This window comes from Geospiza fortis, unplaced genomic scaffold (genome assembly GCF_000277835.1).
Source record: "Geospiza fortis unplaced genomic scaffold, GeoFor_1.0 scaffold45, whole genome shotgun sequence".
Lineage (NCBI taxonomy): Eukaryota > Metazoa > Chordata > Aves > Passeriformes > Thraupidae > Geospiza > Geospiza fortis.
The window spans coordinates 6586873-6604434 of NW_005054327.1; the positions used below are offsets into that span (position 1 = coordinate 6586873).

Genomic DNA, 17562 nt, shown 5'->3' on the forward strand with positions numbered 1-17562 from the left:
TGGAAACAGCACAATTTAGACATCTGGGGCAGCTCATATTTTCCATACTTGGGAAGTGCTAGGGGTAAATCTCAGACAAGTAACAGCAAAACCAGATAATCACCAGAGTCAGTACCAGTATGTACCCAGGCTATACAATACTGCACCATTGTGACAGTTTGCACTGTGATTCTGTATTTTTGCTGCTTGTAGCATTTCAAAGTGCCTCTGGATGATTCACAGTACTGTTCTCTTTTGCTATTTCCTTGAAATTGTGCTGTGAACTTTTCTGATGACAAATAAATCAATCTGGGCCAATTCAAGTCAGAGAACAGAATCATAGAATATGTTAAAGTTGAAAGGGGGTCTCAGGGATCATTTAGTACAACTGCACAGGACAGTTCCCGAGAGTCATACCATGTACCTAAGAGAGCTTCTTGAACTCTATCAGGTTTAGTCTTTTCACCACTATCCTGGGGAGCCTGTTCCACTGCCATCTGCCACCATGGTGGTTCCAACACCATCTAGGTGGAAAATCTTTTCCTACTCCCCTGATGCAATTTCTGGCTGTTCCTTTGGGTCCTGTCACTGGCACCACATCAGTGCCAGCCCTCCTCTTCCGCTCATGGGGAAGTTGTAACTGCAATGATGTCTCCTCTCAGTCTCCTCCAGGCTGAACAGACCAAGTGACCTCAGCCAGTCCTCATACAGCCTTTCCCTCAATCACATCCTTATTATCCTCCTCTGGATGCTCTCTAACAGCTTAGTATAGTATATTGTGGTGCCCAAAACCGTCCTCAGCACTTGAGGTGAGGCCACCCCAGTGCAGAGCAGAGTGGGACAATCCCCTCCCTTGCCTGGCTGGCACTGCTGTGCCTGATGCACCCCAGGGTTGGCCCTCCTGCCTGCCAGGGCACTACTGACTCATGTTCAACTTGCCATTCACCAGGACTCCCAGGTCCTTTCCATGTCACCGCTCTCCAGCATCTAATTCCCCTGTTTGTCTGTACAACCAGAGTTACCCCATCCCAGGAACAGGCACTTCCTCTTGTTGAACTTCATCCAGTTGGTGACTGCCCAGTCCTCTGACTTGTCAAGGTCTCTCTGCAGGGCTTCTCTGCCTTTGAGGGAGCCAACAGCTCCTCCCAGTCTTGTATCATCTGTGAACTAGCTTAATATCCCTCCCAGTCCAGTGTCCAAGTCATTTCTGAAGTGGAAGAGCACAAGGCCTAAGATGGAACCCTGTGGACCCCTACTAGAAACAGGTCATCAATCTGATGTCAAAGATTACATCTTTTCAAGTTATCTCCCCTAGGACCTGTTCCATAAAGTTCTCATCCAGGCATTTTAAGAACCTTCTTGCCTGGGTTATACCAGCTGTGTGATGCACCCAGTTAATTGTGGCAAGTCGAAATCTAAGGTAGTTGACTTGGAAATGTCCCTTAAATTCTCAAAGGATAATCCATCAGCATCATAATCCTGGTTAGGAGGTGTGTAATAGACTCCTATGGTGACATCTGAAGTATCTGTTTTCCCCTTGATTCTCCCCTAGAGGCTTTCAACTGTGCTGCTGCCAGCTGTAAGCTCCATACATTCTAACAATTCTATTACATACAGTGTCGCCCCTCTGCCTCTTCTGCCCTGCCTTTCACTCCTGAAGAACCTGGAACCATCCAAGAGGGCACTGCAGTGATTTTAATTTTTTAATTATTAAGGTCACAGAATCCAAATCACAAAAATAGAAAACATTTTAAATAAGACCCCTACATCGAAAACCAAAACACCAGCTAAGCATTTTACTTCCTTGGTAACTCTGATGTAGCAGGTTCTGAATAGCACTCTCAGAATATGACATTGTTTGTCAACAAATGAAATGACTTATTATTTTTCAGGTTCCTAATTATAACTGATACATGCTGATTAGTGAAATCAATGACATAACCATCAATGAAAACTAGCTTTTGCAAGATAATTTGATTCCATGCGGAATAATAACGATTGCAAGTTAAGATTAAAAAAAAAATCTAATTTAATTGTGTTGGTGTCATCATTATAAAGATATATGGCATGAAATTCCATTTGGTAATAGTTTAATTTTATTAGCGCCTTAATGTTCCTATGATGCACAATCTACTAGATACTTGGGCGATTGCCTATCTACCTTTAAAGATTGGTATGTTTTGTTTACGTGGCTCTGCTGTTCTAAATGTTTTATGCTTATTTAACGCTAACCTTGTGTACTGCTAAAAAGGCTTAAAAGTGAAGCAGCTCTACTATTGAAATGCTATAACCCCAGAGCAATGGTTACTGAATGGTCATTTTTAGAAAGTGGAAGAGTAATCAAGTGACACAGCTTTGTCCAAGTGGGCTCAAGACTGTCATACTTTCTACTCTAAGTTACATTTTCTGAATTAAAAGCAGAAATCTACTACTCCACTTAATTAAAACATGGAAAGGCTACGTGAACGATGCATGCAGAGCAGATCCAGTGCATCTTATAAGACTTATGAGATGGTGAAGACCGATCCACAAAGCCTCCTAAAGTATTAGAGTCAAAAATTACAGGTTCTGGAGACTCATCCAACTCTGTCACATAATCTTTGTCACGCTTAAAGGTTCAGTAATAATAATGGTTCCCATAATAAAGGTTTATCTGCCCATGAGGCCCTGAAGGCACTTCACTAGAACAAAATGAGAAGAAATGGCCTCCACCTGTGCCAAGGGAAAATGCCATTGGATATTAGGAAAAATTTCTTCACTGAAAGGGTGATCATAGTGTGGAATCACCACCCCTGGAAGTATTCAAAAAATGTCTAGATTTAGTACGTGGGACATGGTTTAGTGGTGAAGATGCCAGTGTTAGATTAATGGTTGAACTGGATGACCTGAAGTCTTTTCCAGCTGTAATGAATCTGTGATTGCATAACTGTGTACCTCAATTCCTACCTTGCATCTTAATCTCAGGAGAATTTAAAATTTATTTCATGTATCCTGAAAAGATATCACATATATATCTTGAATCCTGTTCCCTAAAGTGCAAAAAAGAAGACTAGTCACATTAAAAAAAAAAGGTGGATATTTTTCCACAATTAGCATATAAGAAATTATTGTGGTAGAACAGCTAGCCATTGAAATATGCTTTGCTGCTCCAGAAATGAACCTCAAGGAGTCAAAACATTATTCAGGAAGATTTAAAATTCATTAGACAGTTCAGGAAATGCTAATAAGTTGAAGGAGAGAGGTTTTACCTCAGAAGATCAAAAACCTGGATTCTATATATACATCAGAATTATATATATTACATTTATATTATATATAAGAATATATATGGTATATTTATAATATATATGGCATATTATAGATATAAAACATAATCTATATTTGTTGTCTTCTGAAATACTCATGCCCAGGTAACAAGAAACTTATGTAAGTCCAGATGTTTAGAAAAATATATTTGAGCTTATATGTTTTGTCTGAAAACTTGGTTTGATTCTACAATCAGTACAGAGGCTGGAATAAGTTCTCTTTAAGCATGTATGCAGATAAAAAACAATTTAAGATGACCAAAAGAAACCTTAATCAAATCTAAAATTATTGTTCTGAAGTTAAAACTCCTGCTTGGAATGTTATTCTTAATAAATTAAGTTCTGTGGGTTCATAAAATGCGTTCCATCATCGCAGTGCTACTCTATACTCTATAGTATTAGGTCTTTGGATTAATATGCTGTTGCAAAGTTTGATGTTGGTTCCTATTAAGAGGTAGAGGTTTGGTTTTTTTTTTTACAATGGGATTTAATGTCAATCGAACCAGGCTTAATTAAACTTTGTCTTATAAATAATTTTTTTGAGAAGTGCAATGAAATCTTGTGAGTTTTATGACTTTTTAATTAAAATTAATTAAGCCAGCTTGTGGTTAAGTGCCTCCCTGCAAACTAGTTCCCTTACATTTACAAGCTATTCTAAAATGTTCTGGACACACAATTTATACTTTATCAGGAGGTAATGGTTTAAAACCTCATTCCAGAAAAATCTACATTTTTAGGGACCTATTGACATTTAATGTAGTAATTTTAGAAGGAATTGAGTCATGTTTTGATCCAATTACCAATTATGTTAAGGCAGCTTAACAGCATAGTTAATATAGGCCATGACCACATATCCATCTTTCATTTTCTGTTGTGTCAGCATCCTATATATGTTGAGTTAAAAAGAAACACATTGAAAATTAAGTTGTACATATCAAATCATTCACAGTTATAATAATAAACATAATTTTCAACTTTGTCAAATTTATTCTATCTGTGCTTATGTATTTTATCTGTAATTACATTACAAATTTCAAGGAACTTCTGTCTCATGATTTTGTCATGCCTATGTCTGCAATATTCATCTCTGCTGCCATATATAAAATAATATGCAGTTAATTTTTAATAAATTTATTTAAACAGTACCTTTCAAAAAGTATTAATTTGGAGGATTAAAATAAGAGTTTCCTTCTATTGAGTAAGTCAGGGAAGGATAGTATGTAACATACTAGAGCCGGAGTATAATTCTATTGTCGTAAGTCTTGCACATTATTTTCTTGTATTTGTTATAATGTCTTCTATTTCAGTTTTGATGACCAGTCAGTCTTTCCCCTGGTTGAGACACAATCAAGCAATTATAGGCAACATTGGTTGGATTTTGATATGCTAAAAACTGAATTTAGAGGGTATGGAATAATAACAGTGGAATAATCAATTTCCCTCAGTTTTGATGTTCTTACATTCAAGTCCTCCTTGACTGATGTTTTGTCATTCTTTCCCACTTCTCATCTTCAAAATTCTATCCAAAACAGCATTAAAAAATTCATTATTATTTTTCATAAATTAGATGTTGCAACTTACTGTTCCCAATACTCCTTTTTACATTTTCAGTTTACATAAAAATTTTGTTCTTTTTTTTTTGTGCCTCCAGTCTTCAATTACTTCACTTTCTTTCTGTCTGTAAATTGAGAATATGAAAGCACATTTACAATTTCTCCACAGAGATAAACCCTAAAAGAAATATTTAGAGAAAAATATCTGTAGAATTGTGATTCTACTGTATCCTGTTGATGTAGAATAGGTAGTTCAGGGAGTCCTTAATTCAGTCCTTAAGATTCAGACAGCTAAATGCAGCACTTTGGGGGGGTTTGTTTGTTTGTTGTTTTTGTTTGTTTTTAATTTTGTTTTGTTTATATGTTTTATGTAGTTTATGGGCAGAGAGGGAGTTTAAGGTTTTTAGTTATTCCTATTTTTATTTGTCCTGGTTCTGTCCAATTTTTTTGGGGGGTACCCAGGAGTGGGGCATAACTAGGACACAGAGGTTAGTCTGTAAAACCTGATCTCATTGATGGGAGTGGGGGAGAAAGGTCTCTTCCGAGGGGAAGAGGTTCTTTCTGGTCGAGTAAGTGCGACAGAGGGATCCATCTGGTGTCTGTTGGGGATGGGTGGAGTGGGTGTGAATCGTTTCCTTTCTTGTCTCTGCCATTAATATAGTTGCTGTTACTCTTTGTTTCCTTACCTCATTTCTATTTCCTCTAAGTTGTTCCTATCTCAACCAGTGAGCTTTACCTTTTGTGCCTCCAATTTTCGTCTCCAGCTCACTGCAGCGTGGAAGGGTGAGGGGAAAAGCAGGAGAGCTAGAGAGTGTCAATGGTTTGGAGAGTCTCAGTGGGGGCACTGAACTGGGGAGTACCATTCCTAAACCGCAACAGTACAATAGTTGTCAATACTGTGAGATCTTAATTGCTGTAAACTATTTGCATGATAACTGGATATTAAAAATCTATTCTGAACAATGTCAAAAAATAATCTTTAATTCATTATGTTGATGGTCCCCTCAGCCTTGTCATATATGTAGACAGAAATCTAGATATTCATAATAACTATATGACTGACAAGTTATTTAAGAAATAGTGAAAGAAAGACGGTGAAAATATCCAGGAAAATGTAGTATGAGTATGTAAAGACTTACAATATAAACTCTATTACAACTGAGTTTATAAAAATTTCAAGCAATAGCCTTTACTAATTCTGACAATTTTTAATTATGACACTATCATATAATCCTCATATTGTTTTTGAAATATATATATATATATGAATTGCAACTATAGCTGTTGAACTCTAATAATTTATGTTTTGTTTTTCTCATGAGCTGCAAGGATATGGCAAAGCATACCCGTATCTGGGTATGGCAAATATTGACTAATCCTATGGTTTATTAGCTTTAATATGCCTTTTAATTTTCTTGCAGTATTACTGAATCTGAAATACTTTTCTCTTTTCAGGAGAATATAATGGAAGTTATAAGAAATCAAGAATTTTTACTTCTACCTGCCGAAGAACTCCATAAACTTCTTGCCAGTGATGATGTGAATGTTCCTGATGAAGAGACCATTTTCCATGCCTTAATGATGTGGGTGAAGTATGATATGCAGAGGCGATGCAATGACCTAAGTATGCTGCTTGCTTATATCAGATTACCACTCCTTCCACCTCAGGTATTTTTAAAATTATGTAATTATCATCATCATAACAACAAGAATGTCATTGTTATTGTGTCTTTGTGAAAAATCTCTCAGTTTGTAATCTGCAATTTTTGAATACTCTGTGTTTAAAAATGAACCTGTTCAGAATCAGAAAAAAATAGTGGTAACCTTTTAACCAGGGTGATCTCAATAAACTTGAGGATTGGACTGACACATTCACAAGAAGGGCAGAGTTGTGAAACTGAAAAGGAGTAACTGAAGATTTCATAACATACTAAGAAAAACCAGGAAGAATAATAAATATTCTCAGAAAAACCAACAAACTAGAACAAACAAACCAACAACAAAAAAACCCCAAACACATGAGATTTATACAGATACCAGGCTGAGGATGAGTCAACAGTATGAATTAAGAAAACTCTACATTGTTTTACAACACAAAAACTCTATCACCAGGCAATATGAAGTCATTATTCCCATAATACCTGGTGCTGCTAAGGCTGCACCTACACAATTGTTTCCAATTTTGTACTCCATGATTTGAAAGGACTAGGAACAAATTGCAGAAGGTTCAGGGGTGGGCTACCAAGATGGTATGTCTAGAAAGGAGAAGCAGAGGTGGGCTTGTTCAAACTATTGAAAACAAGGCTAAGCAATGACCTAGTGGTAATTTAATACCTGAAAGTAAGATCATGGAACCACATTCCTGAGCACATCACAAAATGTAAGAGACAAACACTCTAACTTTTATCATAGAAAGGTCAGGTTGGACATTGGCTTGGGGAGGAATCACTTGGAATGCAGTGAAGGTTTCTTCATTAAAGGTTTTCCTGAATTAGCTAGACCAGATGAATAAATAGAGTGTTGGCAGAAGGCCTGATTTGAGTGAGCAGACCTAGTTGACCACTGGTGGTCATTTGGATCTCCACACGTCAGGTCCTTTTTTTTTTCTTTTTCTCTTCCCAGAGAACTAACTAGCAATTCTTTTCCATAATTCCATACACTCAGTTCTCCTTTCAGTTAGTGTACTGGGCCTGACTGGAGTGGAGTTAACTTTCTTCATGACAGCTGATAATGTGCTGTACTTTGCACTTATTGATAAAACAGAAGGTGAGAGTAACCCATGTTGTTAATAGATCCCTTGGGGAGTGAAACAAGGCTGAATGACTGTTGTTTTTAAACAGACACATGTAGGTTTTATTGTAGAATAATTTGATTGCACAGAAAAACAGGTATATAACTAGTTACAATATAAAAACATAAAAATATCACTTGAGAAAATGTTTGAGAAAGAGAAGGAAGGCATAAGATAAGAAAGACCTTACCGCCTCAAGGGGGTAGGTGACTAGGGAGCTGGGTACATGAAAAGAAAAAGGTTTAAAAACTGTTTATAAAGAAATTTAGAAAGAAATGTTTTATAGTGATATACTGGCAATTCTCTTGAACTTTCTGTTCTATTTAATCTGGAAATTAAGTCTTATACACTGGTACTGGTCTGTAATTGAGAACTGCGTCATAAATGTGTCAACTATAATGCTAAAAAAACAAGGTCTTTTTCAGAATTAAAATTAAGATATAACAAAATTTCAGCAAAAATTATTGAGAACTGTGAGAAATAGCTACTCATTTTTCATAGTTTAGGAAGGTTTATTAAACCTTATCAAAAATACAACAGAAGACTGAATAAAGAATAAAGGTTATGTCACCAGGAGCAAAAGATTTTCCCCGCCATGTGCTCTGCCCCCTCACAATGGATGTTTTCCCCTTTGAACCCTTTAACCTCTCCCAAAGTTCTGTCCATCAACCCCTTCTTTGCTGTCCAGTGGTGGAGATCTCTTCTTTAAATCCTGATTGGAGGTCACCTGTCACCATTGGGACAAGCCAGCCCTCCCAGATGTCCCAACTCCAGCTGTCCCTTGATAACCATGCAAGGGGGTAAAACATAACTATAAATCTATAAAACCTTTTTTAACCTATATACATGATATTTGTCTATTAATTGTGAGAGTCAATCATCGCGTTACTCATCTATCACAGAACTGGAAGTGAAATTTTACTTTTTATTACCAAAAGGTTTTTTTTTTTCCCTTGCTGTGGTTTATACTTAAATATGTATCAAATAAAACCCTATGTCATTTTCATTGCACTGAAAATTACCTGAAGATTTTTCTGTAAAGAAGCCTGGTCAAAATTAGCAGCTCATCATTGGACCTCTGGAAAAAAAATAACAAAACAACTATTTTCATTCCTTACTTTTAAATTCACTTTAAAAAGAGGAAGTCAAAGACTACAGAAGTTATTGACAGACTGGAAAGATTGTACTGAGATCCACTTAAAATGAAGGTTTAAATTTATAGTCTGAGTTTCCATGATACCTCATTTCACTCTCAAGGTGCAGTAATTATATTGGCAATGTAGTCAGACTTAAGCAGTGCAATATTAAACATTGTAATTCATAATCCAGTAGATAAATTTAGGAGAAGGCAAGCCAGTGTTAACTTGTTGAAAGGAAACTATCATGAAGCTGAAAATTAAATAATAGAACCTGCAATGTTGCCATAGAAACTTTTTTGCTTCTTTGATTTTCTTGGAACCATCTTCTAAACTTAAATGGTTCTTATCTCTTCATTCAAGTCAAAAAAGAAGGACTGGTGGCTTGGCCAACATAAGAAGTTATTTCACATTATAATAGGTAATAATATATGTAATAAGCAATATTATATAATAGATAACATAATAAGAACACTTTTCAATAGGTGTTCCAGATATTTAATGTTCATCTGTACAGAAAACATAATTTATGCTCATTTTTATTCTTAAGGGATTTGGGGAGAGTAAAAAGGTGGTGGCATCCTTATACCTTGTTAATGCTGAAGTATTTTAGATCATTTATCTGAATTGTTAATTCAAGCTTATAAAATATTTTTCCTGTGACTTTTGATAGCATTTTTTACAGAGAGTAACTTAACAAGCAAATTAAGAAACAAGCAAAAACTGTATTTAAGAGGACCTTTTTTCAGTTCTTCAAAAATTATAAGAAACTACTTTTGTGCCTGAATGGTGACACTGTTGACCTCAATTTTCAATTTTTGAATGCATTTTAAGTAAAACCCTTTTAATGTTAAAAAACCCTAACAAAATTAGTACATGTAAAACAAAACAGAAACACTACATATAATTTATATACAGGTGTGTGTGTGTGTTTGTGTGTGTATGTATTTTTTTACACTGTGTGATAAACATATACACAATCACAGAATCAAAAGACAGAATGCCTGAGGTTAGAAGGGACCTCTGAATAACCTCTGCTCCATAACTTCTGCTCAAGCAGAGATAACCTAGAGCCATTTGCACAGGACTCTGTCTAAATAATTTTAAATAATTCCAAGGATTCTGCCAGTGCTTAGTCACCCTAACAATATTGAAGTGTTTCCTGATGTTCAGAGGAAACCTCCTGTGTTTCAGTTTGTGCCCATTGACTCTCATCCCCCGGGCACCACGGCAAAAAGCCTGGATCTCTCCTTTATGCACCTTCTCTTCAGGTATTTATGAACATTAGTGAGATTTCCCAAAGGTTCCTCTTTTCTGGGATAAGCTGACCCACCTCTTTCAGCCTTCCCTTATAGGAGAGGTGCTCCAGTGCCTTCATCATCTTTGTGAGCCTTTGTTGTATTCTCTACAGTATGTTCACATCTCTCTTGTACTGAGGAGTCTAGAGCTGGACACAGCTCTCCTGGTTTTACCTCTCCAGTGCTGACTCTAGGGGAAGAATCCTTCTCCTTGACTTACTGACAATACTTTGTGTAATGCAGCTCCAGATATCACTTGCCTTCTGAGGCAAGGGCACAGTGCTGGCTCCTGTTCTGCCAAGCTGCTTTCTGGCTGGGTGCCCCACAGCATCTATTAATGCATGAATGTAGATTACACATACGCATATGCATGGACACACAAATATGCATAGGAATTTATTTAATTCTTTTATAGTAGAATGTAGTTAGGAACCCTTTTCTTAGAAATGAAAACCTATAGTTGTGGAAAGATATATCCAATAAAGTATGATTAGAACAGTTGAAGGTGTTCTTACCTAGTTCCCCGATGACATGTGGTACAGTGATTGCCATTCCCACCCCTCAGGGAGCAAAACAGTTCATCTAAATCCTCACTAATTGTGTGTAGACAAAAGTCTAACCTTGTCTGCAGGTGAAGCTGAAACATTAACTTCTGACCATGAAGGAAAATAGCATAGGAGAGATTATATCTATGTCACTGAACTCTCCTTCTTCTCCACCTTTCCCAAAAGTCAATAAATTATTCTACGTTTGTATCTCCTGTTCCCTGACTCAAGCTGTACCGTGAAACATTCCATGCAATGCAGCAGCATAGTTGAGCCTCTGCCTGTTTTGATTACTAATGATGTAATCTCATTTTCTGAGATGAAAACCTGGTTTCTGCTTTTTGTCGGTACACAGTGTAATGTATCTGTTAATGTTGACACTAGAGCATGAGCCAAGAATGTGTGCAGCTTCTGTTGGGCAAAACATTATTTTTAATGGTGTTTTTTAAGAGTGTGAGAAGTTGCTAATGATACCTGGGCTACTGAAGACATTTGCAAGCAAGAGAAGTTAACGTGATACTGAGTACCTAGAATAGCATGACAGCAAAGATGAGGATGTTTAGTGTTTTTAACTGAAGATGCGCATGATGAAAAGAGCACAAATATTTCCTTATAGAAATGCTTAAGTTAAAGCTAATTTGTATTCCACCGGTGTGCTGGGTTTATAAAGGCTGTTATTTGCATCTGCCTGTAACAGTAGATCACTGGTTTAATGAGGAAAGTTAAAAAATAGCATAAAGCAGAGATATTACTGTCTTTTCCTCTGTAACACTTTTAATAAGATCACTTTCAGAGGCTTGCAAATCACATCAGTAGGATAATCCATAGTCTTTGGGTATTAAATACACTGTGGCTCAGATTCAGGCAATCTGTTATAGGTATCTAAATTAGATTTCTTGCCCAGGAGCAGAAACAGTGCAGTCCTCATAAAATGAAGTACTTAAATACTGTGTAAGCCACTGGAGAGAAAGTGAACAGATCCACATGAGTTCTCTTATTTCTACAGAGATGCTGTAGGTAAACTGTAGGAAGCACTGAGCCTCTAAAATCCCCTTAAAATTCACACATTTCATCTGCCTGTACATGATCTTAAAAATGCATATGAATTTGCGCGTAATAATTGAGTAGAAACCCTTTAAATCTTAGCTTAGATAACTGACATGGTTATGTAAACTTGTAAATTCCTTCCACAACTCAGCTGGCATTTGGCGAAGTATTTCTTTGTGCTACTAAAAAAACCCCAATTAACCAGGCAATTGTCAGACAGGTTCATAAGTTTTGACCTTTTCAACATATATTGAGCTAGAGGAAGCAACTGAAGGTTCCTTTGCTTAGCAAAAATGGAGGGTGTGATTCTATGCCAGTCAATCTTTTTAAATTTGTCTTCGAGAGCAGTGTGATTGATATTATGAAATGAGAAGCTTCCTCAGTTCTCTAAATGTCTTCAGTGTCACTAAACAAGTGCCGCTGATAAGAACTCATGCCTGAGTAGAGTTCTAGGCTTTTAAGGTTGGTTCCTACATACTGGCTGGGGGTAAATCCTAAGGCTGTCTGTAAACTTTGTCAGCCTCTGCAGCATTTTGTAAATTCTTTCAATCATTTCTAAATAATTGCATACTAGGAGATTATAACTTGAATCTGAAGAGTCTGAAGGTATGATTCAGTTTCTTGTTCACCTGTGTGCAGGCTTCTGCACAACAGCTAGATTCCTAACCTCTCACTGTAGGCAATGAAGATCTGATGCACTTCCCAACACATAGGAGCAAACCTGTGTGCTGATTTGAGAAGTCCCATGGATTATCATGCTACCTGGCTCCAAGAAATTTCTCTAGAAACATTCCCTTCTAAATCCACTACTATATTTACTGGCTCTGTGTGTATTCTTAAGACACCCAGTGGCATCTAAAATGGTGCTAAATGCTTAGTTTTGTGCAAGTGGCTTAAGCCAATTAAGGCAAGCAATATTTTTAAAGAAATATTTATGTTAATATCAAGCAAACAAAGATAAATTAATTACCTTAAGAATTAATAAGTTCCCAGTCCTCAAAAAATGAATTTCTGGCAAGCTTCTAGGATGATCTCCATATTCCTGTCTTAAGTTATCAATGCAATAAAAATTTGGGCTTGAAATTTCACTTGCCTGTATAATGACAATTAGTTGAGCATAGCCAGTAGAAACAAGATAAACAGCTATGTTTTTACTTTCATTATATAGATCATACAGTAAAGCTAGCTTTTTAACTTTTTTATAGCAACTTCTTTGGCAGTGGATGTAGCTTGTCAGCTGATACTTTACCTGAATAAAGATGATACTTCAATGCAGTGTGCAAGATACAGTCCAAAGGAATTTTTTTTGCCTTTTAGATAGTTCTGAAGTTGTCCAAAAGTCCCATCAGTATGGCTGGGATTTTTTTTTTGTAGATAAATGACATGTGAACATTTGTAAATAGTGAAAATGGTAACTGCTCAACACAGTTATGTGTGACCTTAAATTCCAAATGCATTTTATTATCAGTAAAGTTTAGTAAATACTGGTAAATATCAGGAAAGTTTCAGTAAATGCTTTGAAGCTGTCACAAGGTGCTGTTCAAATAAAAGAGTGTGACAACATAATTCTATAACACTATTTCTTTATATCACACACAGGCAACTTACCTGACTTTTTATTCAATTTCTCATGGTATACTGAGCTTATGGTTCACTACTAAATATTTTGGGGTAAATTTATTAAATGGAAGACTGGATTTCCTCTAATTAAATCACATTTTCACACAGTCATAAAATACAAACTTGTACCATTTAAATTTATTCTGTGTTGTGAAATATTTAGAACAATAATTTTATAAAGTATGTTTCATACATATCCCCACTACAATGTATAGACTGTGTCGATGTGAAAACACATATTTATGAATAAATTATATTATATTAACTAAATAATCAATTAGAAGCTCTGGTCATATAAATAAGAGGATATGTTTCCTTGACCTTTGAAATAGCACCATTCTTAAATGAGTTACATTCATAATACAGTTACATTCACATAAAATGATGTCTTCCATTTTGAGAAGACATGTTTTGCCTGTTGCATATGTTTTTACAAGGTCATATGATCTGTAGTCATTTTTTGGCAGGTTTATATCTTTTTCTCTCTTAGTGACCGTCAGATTGACAATCATGTTGTCGTGGGTTGCCCCTGGCTGGATGCCACTCTACCCTCCCCTCCAAAACTGGACAGGGGAGAGGAAGTACTATGCAAGGCTCATGAATTGAGACAAGTTTTGCTGCTCATTGTTGATGTTCCATAAACCATGCCTCCAGAGGTCATGCAAATATAACTTATTGAACATAATTAGGAAAAAGATCAGTCACCGCTTTCAGCAAGTGTTAATGGTAGTTTTAGAAGCAAAAACCATTATTGCTGTTGATGTCATTGAAATCTGTCACTCTTAAGTAAAGAAGGAAAGAAAAAGGGAGGGCTAAGAAATGGCTTGGACTTACCCTCTGTAATGTTAAGTCCCTGTTTTTTGTAGTGTAATGCTCTTTTCTGCTTTCCTTCTTGTCCCTTAGATTGATTCTGCATAATAGGCAAGCACAATATAATACACACTTTCTTTTCTATTTCTTTTAGTTGAGTCAAGAGCATTTCAGAGATTGTGAATGTCTTTAAAGAATTCTTCCTATTCAACATTTTTAACATTTAAACATTAAATATACTGTCTGGAAAAGGTGCTTAAATACAGTCCCCCTTCTGTGATGTTTTCTTATCCATCTTTTTTGCCTGCTTCTAAGACTGAAGATCGTATTTGAATCAGGAGAGCATTATTTATGGGAAAAAAATGCTTCTCTTATGTTCCATTTCTTGGTACTTATTCTCATATTAGAATTTTATAAAAATTACATAAATTCTGGTAGACTAGCTTACTGCAGTTAAGAGGTAACTACAGTAAAAAAATAAAAAGCCAGTAATTTTCAAATATGGGCTGTTAGTTGTTATTGACTGAATAATGTTTGTATTCCATTTGTTAGCATCTGTAGTGCTTTCACCTAATCTCTTATTTATCACTTTTGGAAGAAAAAAAATAAAGAATTCAATTCAGAAGAATTTCAAATAAAGACATCTGTCTTCAAACAAAAGGAGAGCAGACAACATTTTGTCAAAGGACAACCTTTTCGTTGCTTCTAGTGTTGGGGTATTTTTTATATTTTCTCTTATTTTAAATGTGATTGGGGTTTTATTAAGTTTTGTTTCACTTTCTTTTGAATGAAATTTGAGCTTTTGAATGCAATTTGACATTTTATTATTTCTTATGTAGTATTTAATACTATGGCAAAATATACATAGGTCTCGGAACTATGAACTTAATTTTTTCCTCAAGGAGTAGAGAAGAAAACCTGCAAGGTGCTCTACAAGACATTAATCTTACCTAACTTTATCTAGAAACTTAATATTTACTTTCAGAAGCAATTTATTTTGAAATAAAGATATTTTCCTTCATTTTCTGGAGAATAATCATACCATGATGAAGTAAAATGTAGATCTGGGCATCAGTAGAATTGTGTAGTAAGCTTTCATCTTAGATTTTGCCCTCCTTATTTCAGCCTCTCTGTAAAATACATAGATTGATAAAATTGTCATGAAAAGATGTCACTGGAGGCAGAAGCTGGGGTGGGGGGGGTTTAAAACAATTTATCTTTTCCTAAAGTGAATAATATTTGAATCAATAATATATCTAGTTGATAAGTCAATTGGTCAAATTAGTACCAGTTTCAAAGACCGACTTGGTTGTACAAGGAGTTCAACAAAAGGAAATACGTGTGCCAAAAAAGTGTGGGCATATTTATAAATTAAGTTAAAATTTTAACAGTGTTGTAAAAGATAACATGGGTTTACTTGTAGAAAATAGTACTGAAGATTATAATAAATGATATTGCTAAACCATAAGGTTTGGAGAAGAGTTAATGTTGTGGAAGTGATTTCAATACCACAGTTTAATTACTTGCCACAGATGCTACCAATGAATGTTCCAATTCCATTACGTAGTTTATTTGAGAGGGAGGGGGAAAAAGTCAGTTTCTTTATTTCTGTATCAAATGTACAACCTCAGGGAATGTGTGTGCACCTGGTAAATTGTTTCTCTAGTAAATTCTTTAGGGTAATCTAATGGTAAGTTAAAAAAAACAAGCTTCAACTATGCTATATTAATTTTTTGGTTTGGATTTTGTACCCTGATGTGGGGGAGGAATAGGGAGGACTTGGTTATAACTGAAGGGTAGAAAGCCAGTTTAAAATTTCTTCTGAATATGGAATAATATTTAATGTGTTGGGGAAAAGAAATTGCAAATCAAATGAATACTGAACAAGTTTTCTCTGCCAGTGACTGCGGTCATCAAAAACGCAAGCTTAGTAGATGTCATAATTTGGATTTCAAAGAGAAAACACAATTGGATCTTTTTTATAAAATTCCAGTCTGGGACTAATCATTATTACTGCTATGTGACTGATCTCTATGCAATATATTATTACCTGCATGCATGCAGAGATCACAGACTTGCATTGAGACTAATGAAAGTCTGCGGTGTCTAAGCAGTAAATCCTGATGTAGATTATTTGTAATAGAAATGATTAGCCACATGTTTCTAGGAAAAGCTGGTCTTAAAAATCCTTAGTCTGCTGCATCTTATTGTTGAGAAGAAAATAATCTTTGTCTGAGAATACAGAAATCTGAAGGATCTAGTATAGTCTTTCTTCCTGAGTTGGTTGAGCAGCTGGCTTGACTAACACATCATGAATAATTTAGTCCGTAAGCACCACAAATATTGAATTTCATATACTGAATATTTGTTGTACTACAGAAAAATGCCTGGAAATCTCTGCACTAAAAAAACTTTACTGAAATCATTAATTAAACATGAATAAGAAAAAAAAAAAGAATTTAAAAGAGATCCGAATTGTTCAATGAGCTGAAAAAAGATGGTAGAAAACAAAGTGAGATGTGATAAATTTGAGGTATTATTAATTGCAGATATTTTTCATTATTTTTTTTCTAAAACAAAATATTGAAATTACTGTTTTAAAAGCTAGCAAAACCTCAAATAAAAAAATAGAAATAAGCTTTTAAAAAAAATTCAATATAAGGCTCCTGATTACAAGTCAAGTGAGTAAAGCACATGGTTATGCTGGATTTAGCTCAATACATTCAATTCCTAGCAAGACAAAAAGGTTGTTTATTAATATTGCAAAGGTTCCTATGGATCAAATGGAATATAGTAATGGAGTTGAAACTTCAGGTACATACAGGATCAGTTTGAGACCTTGTGTTCTCTGTGTTTAGAAGTCCCCCAAAAAGTTAACCAATTTTATAGCTTTTTCATTCTTTAAAACCTAAAGGGCAGCCTGAGGGAATGTTTTAAGTGTTTTAATTTTCTTTATATAAAATCTAATTGCAAATGGGGATCTGTATAATAAATTACACTATTGATAATACCTCAGAATGCAAAAATTGGCAGAAAATTCTATGACTGCAGTGCATTTTACTTTCAAGATATAGTAGTAATTTAAGAGAAAGAGGTAATTGATATATATCTTTGCAGTAAATTCACAATTATACAATTCTTGATGTTGTACCTTCTGTTATGAAAAGCAAAGGGGTTTTTTGTGTACAGAACTGTCTCAATATTTCCATAATTTTTGATGGTTTTTATGATGACAAAAATTTTAGTCAGAACTTTTAAAGGTTTTTAAATTTATTCTTGTTCTCTGAGTATAATTCTTAAACATTGTAACAATGTTAATGCTTAATAAATAGTCCCAAATATTTTCTCACATAAACAGTGAAAATGTGCTGCTCTTCTCACTCCTGTTCCCTTACGATTTTTTAATGAATACCTAATTTAGTATGTATAAAAATAAGATTTGCTGTATATTTTTCCTTTTGAAAGTATTACTGATGAC

The 17562-nt window shown here is 35.2% G+C and overlaps 1 protein-coding gene across 1 annotated transcript in view; it reads left to right on the top strand.

The window, feature by feature from the left end:
* The window catches only part of KLHL1 (kelch like family member 1), a 123667-nt gene that overhangs the window by 52036 nt on the left and 54069 nt on the right, over positions 1–17562 (top strand). The window contains exon 4 of the mRNA XM_005421131.3: positions 6293–6505. Within this exon, the coding sequence (XP_005421188.1) occupies positions 6293–6505 (213 nt within the window). The remainder of the gene's footprint in view (positions 1–6292; positions 6506–17562) is intronic.